Below are 15648 nucleotides of genomic sequence, written 5' to 3' on the forward strand. Positions count from 1 at the left end.
TATTAATTTTCTTATTCAAGATCAAAAGAGAAGCCATGAAACCCAAAATACGATCTAACCAAGCTAACAAGGAATTAAATGGCTTATGATTTTGAAATCGAATATTGCTGTCATAAAAGACACCAAACAGGAACAAAACACAAAATAAAGGTGTGTCCATTTTAATTATTCCCCAATGGCTTATTTTTATAATTTAAAAACAATTTAGACCCACCTAAGAATAAAATGGAAGGGAAAATTTTATGGTAATTGGAAAGTGACCCAGACTTATCTGCACTGTAAAAGTTAGGATTCTTTTGTTCCTCCTATTCTCAAGCAAAAAAGGCATTACAATAAATCAGAATCTCTAAAGGAAACAGGGAAATAGATATTAAGGCTTGGCCAACAGAAACTTTAGCCATTAGGGATAGTAAATAAATAAATAAATAAGAGGTATTAACAGAAAGTCAGAAGTATGACTACTGGATATTTTTAAGCCTCTTTTATAAGGCATGAGTGTTTCTCAAAGCAAATTTACATAGCAATAGGAAACTATATTCCTAAACCAGTAACTGAAGTGGTAGTCATGATCACGTATACTAAACTGAAGTTTAGTCCGCAGTGCAATTGACGCCACAGTATTAACACTTTTTCCTGTTACATACATTCACTTATCCAGCAAATAAGGTCTTCAGACAACAAATTATCCTCTATAGAAAGAATGTGGGTCAAAATAAATTGCAGTCTGCTTTCTCAATCCCATTTTATTTAACGCAAATTATCCAATGCCTGCAAGAACGTTCAAAAGCCTTTGAACCTGTTTTTAATAAAAATAAAGGGTAAAATTTCAAAATTAGAAAAGACTATGAGAGAACACCAATCAATGAAGTGCTATTTGGAATAAATACTAGAATTTAGACTAATCCTCAGTCTGACAGCCACGATACATATTGGAATAGACAAGAAATTTTGCCTGAATTTGATCACTCACATAGGCAGTTATACTTGGAAAACAATATTCCTTGCAAGAATTACGAATAAAATAATGTTTTAGGACACAATTGAATTTGAAATAGGTAATGTTTTGAATAGATTTTTGAGTTTTATTGAAATCTTACATGAACAAGAAATTGGAAATACAATCACATCAAAGAACAAATTGTCACGGCTTTGACGTTTAAGCCAAACAAATTTTGTAGGGCAGATTTCAAAAAGGTGTGAAGTTATAACAATTTAAAAACACAGTTAACCTACTTCTAGGAATGCAAAACATACAATCATAGGTTATTTTCAATACAAGAAAACTTAAATTTGTTTGCTTTAATTTCTTAAAACTACTAAGACAAAGCACTAGCTTGTATTTTTATTTACAGCATACTCCATACTCCTATGTGATCTATCCCAAATCCAAAAAATGACACTGTCCAAAACCAAAGGTTCTGCAAAATCATGATTTAACAGTGTGCTCAGCTTGTTTTGAAGCTAAATGAAGCCTGAAACGATAAAAGCATTGTAACCCCAGAATAAGGGAACTCTGCAAGCCCAATAATGTCCAAGAGCATTTATGAAAAGAGAAAAAAATAAAAAGACTTGAGTATATACACAATAGTGATTTCTTCAGCCCAATACAAATGGCAGCAAATTGCTACTTAAAGATGAAACAGTTAAGCCAATTTTTTTTTTTGAAGAATGTAGATCTAGAGCCAATCGTATCTTGCCAATATCATTTTCAAGCCCTCACTTGTCTATTTCCACTGTTGCCCATAAGTATCCTGATAAAATTCTTGGTTGTCATTATTGTAACCATAGTTACCAGAATAGTCACCACCTTGCTGAAGCGGCTGCTGAGCGATGGGTTGGGAACCCCAGTTCTGTTGGTTGTTGGTCTGACGGCGCTTGGAATCAGGTTGGTTGTACCCATCTGCCTTTCTCTTGCCTCCTACATTGCCCCCACGATTGCCCCGAGCTCCACGGGAACCACGGCCTCTCTGCTGTTGTGCAGGACCCCCTCTGCCACCCCTAGAGCCTCTTGGTGGTCCCAAAGGTGCCCCCCGCTGTGAATAGCCAGCTCTACCTCTTGGAGGTGGTGCTCCCCGCCCCCTTGGTGGTGGTGGAGCACCTCGCCCTCCCCTTCCTCCTCCTCTTCCTCTTACTGCATAGCCATCATCATAGCCGTAGTAGGGATCTTCATAGCCTCCACGATAGTCGTGATAATCATAACCATAGTAATCATCATAGTAATCTTCATAGCCATAGTAATCTGGAGGGTAGCCATATCCACCTCTCCCCCCACCACGACCCCGACCTCTAATTGGAGGTGGCATTCGAGGAGGAGGGTGATAGTAATAATCTTCATACCTAGCAACAGAGGGAAGGGAGAAAGAAAAAACAAATTAGCTTACTTCAAGACTCTTCCTGATTTTATTAACCTGATCTCTGTTATCAAGTTATTCTCTGTTCAAAGAAGTATTTACTAAAATGCAAACTCACGCAGTGCTTCTGGAGGCTTGTCTAGCAGCTTGGCGCTCTTTCCTTTTCTTGTCTGGTGGCTTTGCAAGGACTATTTCAATTTCTTCCCCTTCTATTTCTTTGCCATTCATTTCATCCATGGCCTATACAAAGTTAGAAAAATAAATTTATTTTACAAGTGACAGTATTTTAAAACCTAACTATATAAACACGTCTGTGCCATTTAATGTACTTAATAAAACAATTTACTTCACAACTATTATAATCTGCTTAAGATGAATCTAGCCAGAAAGTAATAAAGATGAATCTAGCCAGAAAGTAACAAAAAATGTACTTGTTTTCCTCGATCTTATCCTCTTATACATAAATTACATTGAGCACAAATCCTATGTCCTATTACTATATTTAAAAAGGGAAAAGCTGCCACAGCTGCCTATTGCGGCTCCTTAATTCCAAAACACAACTCAAAGCTCACCCACGCCAAAGAAGCAAATCTACATCTGGGAAAAATGCCAGTATTAACACAAACTTTTCAGGATTCAAATTTTTAAATAAACACATGGCATTCAACATGTAGGTCTTACTCTGCTCTTTCCTAAAAATTTTAAGGATTTGAAATAACAAATGAGGTTATCAGTAAAATTCAGCAAGATACTGACCAAAAAAAAAAGCCTAGGTTTCCCCCGTTACACTTAACCTGGAACATATTTTGCCTGACCAGTTAAAAGCACAGAGCCCAGAAAAGGCCTGGACTAATGAAGACTCAAGTACTCACCTGGAAAGCAGCAATCACACGCATACTATTGCTCTAGTCCTTCTACCTAACAGCCTGCCTGCCATACTTCAAGGTTCAGGTACATCAGTAACAAAACATCAGCTCCTCACCACAGCTTTTCTGTTAACCTGTACCACCTTTCCCTTTCTGGAGACACACAGTAAAACGCTCTATCCATAAAGTATCTAGACAGAGATTAAATCAGTCTTCCTCTAGATGCTAATTTCCCCCTTTTACCATCTTAGCTTTTGGCTCCTTCAGCTAAAGAAACTAAATGAGTCTACAGAAGCTTCCTGGTATAAACAAAAGAATGAAGCATCTACTCTCTCCCCTGGCCATCCTAAAGAATGTGATTCCCAGTGGCTGAGCTAGAAATTTCATAATTTCATAGACTTCTTTGGCAAACCACCCTACTAGTTTTTACAATTATTTTCAATTAGGGACAACCAGTTATTTAATACCAACTAAATCAAAAGAAATATTTAGAAGGTACAAATTTATTAGTTATCTGTGTTTCATACCATGGCAATTTCAGAAGGCAAACACTCGATTTTGTTCTAACCTGTGAATTTTATAATCAATTTTGACTCATTGTATCGATGTCTCACTACCATCAAAAAGCTAACTAATAAATTCTAACTAGTCAAAGATTCTATAAAGCACATTTTTTTTTTTTTTTTTTTTTGGTGAGGAAGATCAGCCCTGAGCTAACATCCATGCCAATCCTCCTCTTTTTTGCTGAGGAAGACTGCCCTGAGCTAACATCTATTGCCAATCCTCCTTTTTTTCCCCCCCTTCTTCTCCCCAAAGCCCCATTAGATAGTTGTATGTCATAGCTTCACATCCTTCTAGTTGCTGTATGTGGGACACTGCCTAAGCATGGCTGGAGAAGCGGTGCGTTGGTGTGCGCCCGGAATCCGAACCCAGGCCGCCAGTAGCGGAGCACGCGCACTTAACTGCTAAGCCACGGGGCCAGCCCCTCTATAAAGCACTCTTAAAGCAGTATCCCAGGCAAAAAACAAAAACAAATAGTGCTCCAATTAGAGGTGGCACTAGTCCACTGACAGAACACGTAGAAAAAGAACCAAGTCTCAGTCACTGAGGACTTTGGATTCATCTTCCCAATTACATAAAAAGGTTATTATTAGTGTTTTGTCTTCTTTTCCTCGTCTAGGAAAGGAGAGAGGAACAAGAGGAAGAAGAAACTGGAAATTTCACCCATCGAAGATGGTGCTGATCAGTTATCAACAGAAAGCATCAGAGTGTTCAGGTTTTCTGTTCTAGATACCATATGAAAATACTTTTTTCACACTTTTCATTACTATCATCAAGGGGTAAATAAACTAATATATGCAAGAAATATCTCTAACAACTATCAAAACCAGCAAAACATAGTCAATACTATTAGAATTCTAAAACCACTCAAGAAAAGCAAAACTATGAAGAACAACCATTCCCTCAAACACATCTATTGAATTAAATATGCTGTACTGTATGTAAAGTCACGTACACTGCTCAGTTTCTTTTATAGGTCCACAAACTAAACAAAGTAGTCATAATACATTCATTACCTGTTTAGTATTTACAGCAGGTAATTACTATACTTTGTAATATTTCCAAGGCATCATGCTATCAAACTTGAGGCTTACAAAAACAACAGATGAAAAATAACTTGCCTGAGATCACAAACCCAGTTAGCAATAATCAGGCTTGAAATATGGAGTCTTACCTGTTATACTACAACCACTTCACAGGGTTATTAAAATATTAAATAAAGTTCAATAAATAAATTCTATTAAAATAAAGTTCCAGAGTTTGGCAAAAGCTGAAAACCATTTTTATTTCAGTTTTTAAAAGTCACTTTATGTGTTTAGCAAGTTTCAACAACAAAATTCAAATATCAAGAAGCAAAATTTCAAAAATTCTACCTTAACAGCTGCTCCTCTGTCTTCAAAATGAACAAATGCATAATCTTTCAACTTCTTCACTCTTTCAAGTTTTCCAAATTCAGAAAATGACTTTTCCAATATTTCTTCTGTAACTGTAGTAGCCAAGTTTCTCACAAATAAAACTTTCACCTAATACAACAAATACACAAAATTGGCATTGTCTATTTAATTTTAGCTGAAGCCTTATAGTAAAGTATTTCTTCCTATCTTCATGGCATAGGCTTTTCTTCTCTAAAATATTAAGTGCTATCATAGAAAGATGAAAACTGTCAAGAAAATGATTCTGATATTAGTCACCAATTTATATAAATTACTGGTTCCTTCTCCTGCCCTGTCATTAAAGTACATAATACTGTGAATAGGACCTTCAAAGAACCAACACATAATTATTACTAAGCTAATTTACAAATTTCACAAGGCCCTAAGTTCCCCCTAAAACAACAAGTTTTCCTACTTTTTTCCTAGAACTGGATAAGCTGATCCTAAAGTTCATAAGAAAAAATAAACAAGCAAGAATAATCAGGAAAAAAACAATAACAAAATTCAGGGACTAGCCCTACTAGATATAACAAACTACAATGCTTAAATCATTGAATCAGTGTAGTGTTAATCTGGATAAAGATAAAAGTTGGATCCGTACCTCACACTATACACCAGAATAAACTCTAAACAGATAAAAAATTTAAATTAAACAAAAAAAAGGGAAGAGGGTTGGGGGAGACCAAGTATTAGAAGAAAATAAGGGTGAGTCCTCTATATAACACTGCACTGGGGAAGGCTTTGTGACAAAATCTCTGAACTATAAATCGATAAACTATAAAGGAGTGATAAACTCAACTACTAAAAATCAAAGGCTTCTACATAACAAAAAATTCCATAAGCAAAGTCAAAAAAAACAAATGACTGGGGCTGGCTCCGTGGCGCAAGCGGTTAAGTGCGCGCGCTCCGCTGTGGCAGCCTGGGGTTCGCCGGTTCGGATCCCAGACGCGCACCGACGCACCACCTGTCAAGCCATGCTGTGGCGGCGTCCCATATAAAGTGGAGGAAGACGGGCATGGATGTTAACCCAGGGCCAGTCTTCCTCAGAAAAAAAAAAAATGACTTACATCATAAAGAGTTCATCTCTCTTTCATATCAGAGAATAAGAAACTAAGAAAAAGCTCAACAGAAAAACTACTGAATAGAAAAACAGACAAAATTCATGAATACATGGTCCATACAAAGAAACAGAAATGGTCCTTAAACATATTAAAAACTTAAACTCACATACAGTAAGAGAAGAAAATCATAACAGCTTTGAGATACTATTTGTTGTCAGATTTGCAAAATCCAAGTTTGACCATACAACATTTTGACAAAGATGAGGAAAATAGGCCTCGTACTTTGCTGGTGGGAGGGTAAAACGGTATACCTCCCACAGAGGGGAATGTGGCAATCTTAATATATTACAGATGCATTCACCCTCTGGCCCACAATTCTATCCTTGAGAATCTATCCCACAGATATATCTACATTTGTATCAACTGACATGACAGAAGTTTATTTATTACAGTATTGTAATAACAAAAGATCAGAAAAAACTCAGTGTCCAGTCGGATGAATATATTATGGTACATCCACAGAATGGAATATTATATAGCCACCAAAAAATGAGCAAGAGCTCTAAGAGGTGACATGGAAAGACTGCCAGAATACACCGTTAGTAAGACATGTTTTTTCCCATTTTTACATCTCCAAAACAGGGATCTAAGTTACAGTCAACGTGATAGGCAAGCACTACGTCATAATTTAACTGGCAAAATTTTATAATTTCTTAGTGATACATATAATAATGGTATCTTCCTTAGAGCTGATGAAATATGCATCAGTAGGTTACCAGGAACAATTTGAGTAATAAGCAGGGAAAGAATATGTACTCATATTTGCCTGTATTTGCTTAAGGAAGCACTTAAAAGGATAGACTAGAGACTACTAAAACTGGACGCCTATAGGGGACCAGGGGCATATGGCAGATGGAGCTAGGGGTGGAAGTGGGACTTCTTCGTCTATCTTTCTATATAATTTCAATTTTTGAGCTGAGGAAATATATTACCTACTCAAACAAAAAAATTAACACACTCACTGACCAAATTGTTGCCTCAGGTAAAAGAGTATATGAATAAAAGGGATTTGGGGAGAAGATATTAATTCAAGGGGGAAAAACATCCAACATCTTCCACCTCTACCTCCCTTTATTTTTCTCCATGTTGTCAATATTGAGGTCTCACTCGACATTAGACAGGCCTCCATTGATTTACTTTTTTCTTTTTCACTCAACATGGATCTTTTATTCTTTTCTGAGATGAAATCGTAACATACTATATAAAAATTACTTGCTGAAATGTGTTAGAAAGATACATTTAGGCTCTTAGGTTCTGCTTGATTATAAAACTGGCCCAACTGGGCAAAAAAATCTTCAATGAATTGTAACATTGATAGAGTGAAGTAATAGCAGAAGCCTTATTCTTTAGGGTAAACTCCCCTTCCCTATTAGAAAACAATAAAGGAGTCAGTATTATTCAATCAAGTTTATTCAATCAGTATTGTTCAACTCTACAGAAAACTTCCTTTTCGTTCTGAAACTCCTTTTTTGTGTGTGTGTGAGGAAATCAGTCCTGTGCTAACATCTGCCAATCCTCCTCTTTTTGCTGAGGAAGACTGGCCCTGGGCTAACATCCATGCCCATCTTCCTCCACTTTATATGGGACGCCGCCACAGCATGGCTTGCCAAGTAGTGTGTCGGTGTGCGCCCAGGATCCAAACCCTCGAACCCCAGGCCACCGCAGCGGAGCGCGCGCACTTAACCGCTTGCGCCACCAGGCCGGCCCCTGAAACTTCTTTTTGATCCAGAAAGACTAGTTACTAGAATAAAATCTTGAGGTTTTCTAACTCTATAACAAAATTTAGAATGAATTTCAATCTGAAACGTTACCAGAATGATGTGAAAAGTGGTTGATAAGCAAATTACTAGCTACATTTCAGATTTTTCTGGGGATTTTACTCCTCTCTTATAATGTGTAATATATCTATAATGCTATTTTAAAAATGCTTTTATAGGAAAAGCAATACAGGCTACACTCAGTTTCTACATGGTAGATTCAAAGTTGTAAGGGATCTTAAGATATCTATCCAACCCCAGCAAAATAGATAGTATCCAAGTCCAGTAGTTCACCCAAAGTCACAACTGTATTAGAAGAAAAAACAAGTAGAATAAAATCAAGCTAATAAAAAATAAAAATTAAAAAATCAGGGCTATTTAGATTTCCATTTCTTTCCCTGACACCCATCTAACTCAAGGAATATGAGAAAAAGATATTGAGCAGCACATCTGAGAACCTCTCTGGTTCAGTCTCAATGGATCTTCTCTGCTTAACTCAAACATGTCTTTGCCTACAAATACTTTATCATAATAGTATAAACTAGGGCTCTCCTCCAAACTAATGACAATGAGGACTGTCTCCTCAGAATCTGGAATGAAAAGCTTGAGGAAGACTTCTCACTCCAGAAGAATCCAACCACTAATTTATGCCCATCCATAGAGCTGATGGCTCCCTGAGAAGAAAAGAGACATACACTAAAATACTCAAAAACGCACTACAAGTAGCAGAGATGCAACTCTGATGTGTCCCTTCAATCCCAGGGGTCACCCAAAGGAAAGCCTAAGAACCAGGACTCATGGCACTATCATTTAAGAGGCAAAGATCCTGGCAATGCAAGTATAGGGCTTAGGAGGAAAGTGAGGGCCCTCTACAAGACTTGCCATGCATATTTTCCCACTACCATGTTATAGCAAACATGATAACCCTTTGCCTTTCTTCATGGGGACAATACTCTAAGGGAACTTTTTTAAAAGATGAAGAAGATTGAACCTGTGCTAACATCTGTTGCCAATCTTCCTCTTTTTTTTTTTCCCTCCCCAAAGCCCCAGTACATAGTTGTGTATCATAGTTGTAGAGTTGTAGCTCTATGCTATGTGGGACACCACCTCATCATGGCTTGAGGAGCGGTGAGTAGGTCCGCACCCAGGATCTGAACCGGTGAACGATGGGCCGCCGAAGCGGAACACATGAACTTAACCGCTACGCCACCGGGCCAGTCCCTCTAAGGGAACTTGATCATTAAAAAGAAAAGCTTTAAGCAAGAAAAATTGGCTATAAATCTAAATAAAATATGATTCATGGTCACGTAATAAAAGTCATAGCATGGTCGATGAAGATTATAATTCATAATCTCCAAAACATTACTTCTCTCTTTACTCAACAAGACCTTGTCGTTTTTTTTTCTTTTTTTTACCTCTGTATCCCTCACAGTGTCTAGCACTAAACAAATTCTCAGCATGTATAGAAATACTTAATTGAAGGGATTTCATTTCTGTTCCTTTGGCACATTTAATCTACAGGAAAAGGGATGGTTAATGGGAATTCCTGGATACCAAGACAGGCTGTTAAGTTTCATGTTAAAGCAGGTCCTTGTGTAGATAGCTAGGATCAAGAGCTTCAATTTATATTTATTGTTAAACTCGAAAAATTTGAGCTTTATTCTGAGTATGAATTTTAAATGTTAACTGCATCCCCAATCCCAAGGAATTGCATTTACCTTAGCCATGACTTCTGGATCTGGTTCTTCCACAGGGTCAGCCCATTCAACTGTAACTACATTTCCCCATACTTTTACTTTTCCACTCATCAGCCGGCGTCTGGCTTGTGCTGCTGACTTGTGATCCTCATATTCAAGGAAGCAGAACCCCCGATTCTTCTTTTTGTCATCGGGTTGATGATAGAGAATAACGTCCACCAAACCCTCTGTTAAACCAACAGCCAGATATATAAGCCAAAAGCATCCACCACACATCTAGTGATTAGGCAGACCTAAATCCACTTGCCGAAGAGCAAAAAATAATTGAAGAAGTCTCAAAGTGATTCACTAATTACCTAGTAGACAAAGCAGCATTATTAGACACAGGGTTTGGAACAGTATTTTACGTTCCCTTTTAATTTTAGGGGTCCTGAAGGTACAGCCATAAACAACAGGTCCAACTACTGTATTTTAACATAAAAATGTTTTAGAGTGTTTGACATAACATGACTTTATAATTTATGACAACACTACCTAGGAGCTTAAAAATCAAATTATTAATATAAATCCAAGAGAACTAACATTTAACCACTAGTCATGACCAAAAACCATCCTTGGATCTAACTTAAAAGTTACTGTTTTTACCATGAATGAAAATAACTGCTAAATACTGGTGTTCCTCTGGTTTTAGTCCTGTGCCCTCATCTTTCCACACATGCTCTTTCTAGGTAATATCAACTAGTCCCTCCTTTTAAATACTATCTATATCCTTAAGAATGCTTAGATTTTATTTCTGGCCCAGATTTAAAGACATTTCAAATTTAACATATCCAAAACTCCACCACCACTCCCCAAATCTGTCTTTTCTAGACTCTTCTATCTCATAAGCAGTACCATCTCGCAAGCTCTCAAGCCAGAAACTGAGGATTCATTCTTGATTTCTTCCTTTATTTCATCTCCCCTATCCAATTCCAAGCAGATCTACTTCTTTCCATTTCCACTGCTATCACCCTAATCCAATCTTCTATCTGAACTACTATGACAGCCTCCACTAATTTATTGGCTTCTACTCTTAACCCTCCTCAGCCATTATCCACATAGCAATAGGAATAATATTCCGTAAACATGAAACAGATATTATCTGCTACTAAGACCTTTAAATACATTCTTATTATACATACAATAAAATCCAAACTCCTTACATGGTCTACAAATGCCCTGCCTGCTTCATCTAATTCTACCTCTAATTCTACCTTTTAACAACACTGGTCTTATCTCAGTTACTTTAATACATCACGTTCTTTCTTGCCTCAGAGCCTTGGCATGTATTGCTCTCTTGGAACAGGCATCCCTTTGCTCTTTGTATGCTACATCCTCCTCATTCTTCATGTCTTGGATGAAATGTCACCTTATCAGAAAAGCGAGCATTCCACAACCAATGAAATAGGGACAGTAGCTATTCTCTAGCTAAATATCTTTTATTTCCCTCTTCACAGTGCTTGCCACAATGTGTAAATATTTCTTTAATTTTTTGTCTTATCTCCTTTCTCAGAATGTAAGCTCTTCAAGGTCAGAGAAAGATCTCTCTTATTCACCACTGTACCCCAGCACATAGCACAACACCAGCACTTAATGGGTACTGGATAAATGCTTGCTGAAGGAATGAATAAATGGATATGAAGCAGAAAGGAGCTGGTAGGTAATAGCAAAGTGATGAGGTCAAAGAACTGTGTGCTATTAGGAGTATTTGACCAACACAATTATGATGGATAGTGGCAGTGGTTACAAAGTGGGAAGCTAGAAATCGAGATTTCAGAGTGAGTAGAATTTCTGGCGACAAGATCCAGAATGAGATCTGGATGTGCGGGAGCTGAAGTAAAGGACTGGACTGAGGTGATCAAAAAACTAGGAAGCCACGGTATCGGATGGTTCTTCCACACAGATGTTAAAAGTACTAAGAATAAGTTAATTGAGGGCAGAAGAGGAAGACTGTGAGCCAGAAGCAATCTTCAATTAATGAAAGACTGAAACCAGAAGAGCAATGGATGACAGCTTGAAGGAAGGGGAAAGGATAGTGCGTCTGGATGACAAAAATGTAAAGGAACAGAGGTTTTTATAAGGGGAAGTAATGGTCTAAAACAATGTCTTTTAAATCGTAGCTAGCATTAGTGGATCTCCATCAGCATTTAAAAAATGAAATAGAATAGGTTATATGTAATAAGTGCAAGTATGGTTTTTGTAGATTTTGTTTCAGTTATATATAAATGTACATAGACTTGTGATATAAAATGTACTTCTCAATCAACTCCATGGATTTAGAATTGGCAATTTTGAAAAATCTGATCTACACAGGACACCAAGAAGGAAGAAGATAAGAACTCTCATCCCGTTGGCCTTAAAGCACACTGAGCGTCAGGGCGGGAAAGCCTTCATTCAAGGGCTGAGAGCAAAGGCTCTGACAAAAGCCAAGGTTCAATTAAGGCAAAGAAATGAAGGGGACATTCTAAGAAACTGAGGTCATGAGGGAACTTGCTTAGTCCAAACTACTACAAAGCAGAAAAAAGGCAATTTAATAGACACTGAGTAGACATTTAAATTCTTAGATTAATATACACCTCCTTTTTTTTGCACTTATAAATAGTACCACAGATTTCCCCAAACTAACTTCTAAATACATTTTTGTTTTACCTGTGACTTTACTGAATTCTTCCAGAATGTTTTCTTTAGTCTTATTCTTCGGAATTGATCCAACAAAAAGCCTGTTGTTTGCCACGGAAATGCACACTCCAAGGTGTTTACCAGGGCGAATTTCATAGCTGTCACACTGCAAGGAAGAAAAGAACCAGATACCCCACAACCACCCCAAACTCAGGACAACTGATCTCAATCTAAAAAATGCAACAATTTATGGTCAAACATTCCCTACTTCACAAACTCACTGAGTTCCCTCATGCTTGCCATAATAGAAATGTGTCTTTTTAAACTTGTTAGTCTCTCATTTTAGTTTGGTTTTGTTAACCTTCACTGCTTCTCCATACATAAACGACTCAGTTATTCTCTTTATTTTTAAAAATATCTTATTTCATATTTCAATTTTATCTATCTGAAAAATTTTTTCCAGAGAATTTCAGAAAAAGTATCCAACACTGATCATTCAGGGCCCTTGGAGATGAAATTAGATAGAGATAAGTCATAGGCAAAACAACAATATATAAAGAGTAATAACTATGTTTAATCAATGGAAAAGAAATTTAGAGGAATTTCACACTCTACACAAAACACAGAACTCTAAATGTAACATAGAAGCTTTTAAAGTGCATATCAAACACAATACTTTCAAAATTATATGAAGTAATAGGAATAAAAAATGTTTTATTTAAATCACTATTGTGAGGGTTTTCTTGATGAACTTTAGCTTATGTTTTAACATAGCTTCTTATGTTATAACATTACTTACCCATTAGTTTACTAAAAGATGTGGTTATTAAAAAACAGAAACATCCACATGTTGCCAGAAATGAGGAAACAAAGCCTTGAAAACTTCTCAACATGAAAAAAATAAACTGGAAGGAAAAGTCCATAATAACTAAAATCTGAGTCAAGCTGGAAATGGACTAATTTAGAGGCAACTAATGAAACCCAAAGTCCTGGTAGAGGTCACCGTTCTAGAAGGACTAGAACCAGACTAAGTGACGCCTTTAGATGTCTGGCAAATGAGTGTGCCAAAAAACGATTTTGTTATTTTAAGCTATTGAGATGGCTGTATCTTAATACAGTAGAAGTGAAGATACCTAATTTGCAGCACTTTGTAACTACTACTACTACTCTGAAATAAGTACCAAGGGTAAAAGGCCCTACAGAAAGGAAATTACTAGAAGACTGGTTATAAAATAGGAGAAAAAGATTAAAGACAGAGAAGACTGAAGGGCCTGGAAGCAAAAAGAACAAGAACACTCTTAGAAAATGAGTAAATTGTATGATTAGGTATGACAAACATAAAACAAAACAGATTTACAACCATTTCCTGAATTGTGTCCTAAGTCACTGTAGCCCATTGTTAAGTTCCCCAGAACCCATCCCAGCCTTCATTACACTTTAAGAATCCTATCCTAAAGTTTAACAGCAAGAATTGACATCCTTTTTGTCTAAAATCAAAAGAGAGAACTGCAGAAGCCAAATATTCAAATGAAACTTTAGATACTGATCACTCTGATGAATAACTTCTTAGAACTATGGGAGACTTTCTCTAACACATTATTTCTTGGGTATTTTCATTTCTTCTTTACTTTTATAATCAGAAAAATAGAGAAAAGGTCACATATCAACTCAATCAATATAAAAACATTCAAAGCAAAAACTGATAAAAAAATGAAACAACGTTGACTGCAAACATTTTTTAATTGAAGTAATTCTCTCAAATAATGACTTGCTAGACAGTGGGTTTCTGTTTATCACATACCAGTTTAACAGCTTCCTGCGCAGCTTCCTTTCCACAGAAGGTGATAAATGCATACCCTCTGTTCTGACCGGACAGTGGATCCATCATAAGACGCAGATCCCAAATGGGACCAGCCTTTTCAAAAAGGGGCACCAACTCATCTTCATATAAATCTCTTGGTATTTTACCTACAAAGACCTGAAATAAAACCTCTGTATTAGAAATCCCAATGTAAGCATTTGATTTTAGAGCCCCAAAGCCTGTCTTTTTTTTAAGGGGGGTAGGGGCACAAAGATGGTTACGGAGGAATGGGGATAATTTGAATCTCGTGGAGCTAACCCTAATTTTTATTATAATGACCTTAAGGTCATCCACACAGAACAATATTCTATATTGAAAAATGGAAACTGTTTAATAAGAATGTGCAAAACGTGTACTAACTCTAAATTTTGAATTTTTATAATGTCTTTTTCTCATAAAAATAGAATAAAGGGCATGTATGTATCTTCATGGAAATATGATGTCTGAATTTTTATAAAAACAACTGAATCAAAGATTGATGTGGTCTTCTTGCCATTTTCTCAACTCTAAAATCTTTACTAAGGGCGGCCCTGTGGCTTAGCGGTTAAGTGTGCGCGCTCCGCTGCTGGCGGCTCAGGTTCAGATTCCAGGCGCGCACCGACGCACCGCTTCTCCAGCCATGCTGAGGCCGCGTCCCACATACAGCAACTAGAAGGATGTGCAACTACGACATACAACTATCTACTGGGGCTTTGGGGGAAAAACTAAATAAATAAATAAATAATTAAAATAAAATATAACAAAATAAAATAAAATAAAACAAAATAAAATAAAATAAAATCTTTACTACTTAAAACTCCCGTGCTTCAATCTGTCCCTTTCTCTATCAGAATATTACATTATAAGGTATGAAAAAAATTCTTCACCATTTGAAGATCTGGTGTTCTATCTTAATTAAAATTATATAAGTAGGATTAAATTATAATATGCAATAATGATAAATTAGAATTAAACAATCAGAAACCCTCTCAGTATTTAATATCAGACTACAATTTTTTTCAGGTTTTCACCATGTCAGCAACTTCAAAAACAACCTTTTCTGTTAAAACATTTGCAATCCACACACAAAGTCTTAGAGAGTACAGTGTTTGCATGAGAGATGAATTTTTCTAGTGAAATTCATCTACATCAACATTTCATATTCCCAAAAATGACCTGATTAGTAAAATAATAACAGCAATCCAAAAGATGCCAAAATTATTACTGGATATTAAATTAAGTTTCCAATGTTAAGCTCTACAACAGTTGTGTTATCTCAAGACAAGCCCTTTCAAAATAATCAGATTCACCTTCATTGCTGTCTGGTAAAATCTGAGGTCTTCTTTTGAATCTCTAGCACGATT

At 36.6% G+C, this 15648-nt stretch overlaps 1 protein-coding gene across 3 annotated transcripts in view; it reads right to left on the minus strand.

Moving 5' to 3' along the window:
• Window positions 1–1056: 1056 nt before the first annotated feature.
• Window positions 1057–15648, minus strand: part of HNRNPR (heterogeneous nuclear ribonucleoprotein R) — a 37002-nt gene continuing 22410 nt past the window's right edge. For all 3 annotated transcript variants that reach the window (XM_058553195.1, XM_058553194.1, XM_058553196.1), the window contains 6 exons: window positions 14246–14422; window positions 12475–12610; window positions 9808–10013; window positions 5152–5301; window positions 2470–2591; window positions 1057–2337 (listed from right to left, as the gene is read on the minus strand). In XM_058553195.1, the coding sequence (XP_058409178.1) occupies window positions 1725–2337; window positions 2470–2591; window positions 5152–5301; window positions 9808–10013; window positions 12475–12610; window positions 14246–14422 (1404 nt within the window). In that variant the 3' untranslated portion in view covers window positions 1057–1724. The remainder of the gene's footprint in view (window positions 2338–2469; window positions 2592–5151; window positions 5302–9807; window positions 10014–12474; window positions 12611–14245; window positions 14423–15648) is intronic.

The sequence above is a fragment of the Diceros bicornis genome, chromosome 13, assembly GCF_020826845.1.
Source record: "Diceros bicornis minor isolate mBicDic1 chromosome 13, mDicBic1.mat.cur, whole genome shotgun sequence".
Classification (NCBI taxonomy): Eukaryota; Metazoa; Chordata; class Mammalia; order Perissodactyla; family Rhinocerotidae; genus Diceros; species Diceros bicornis.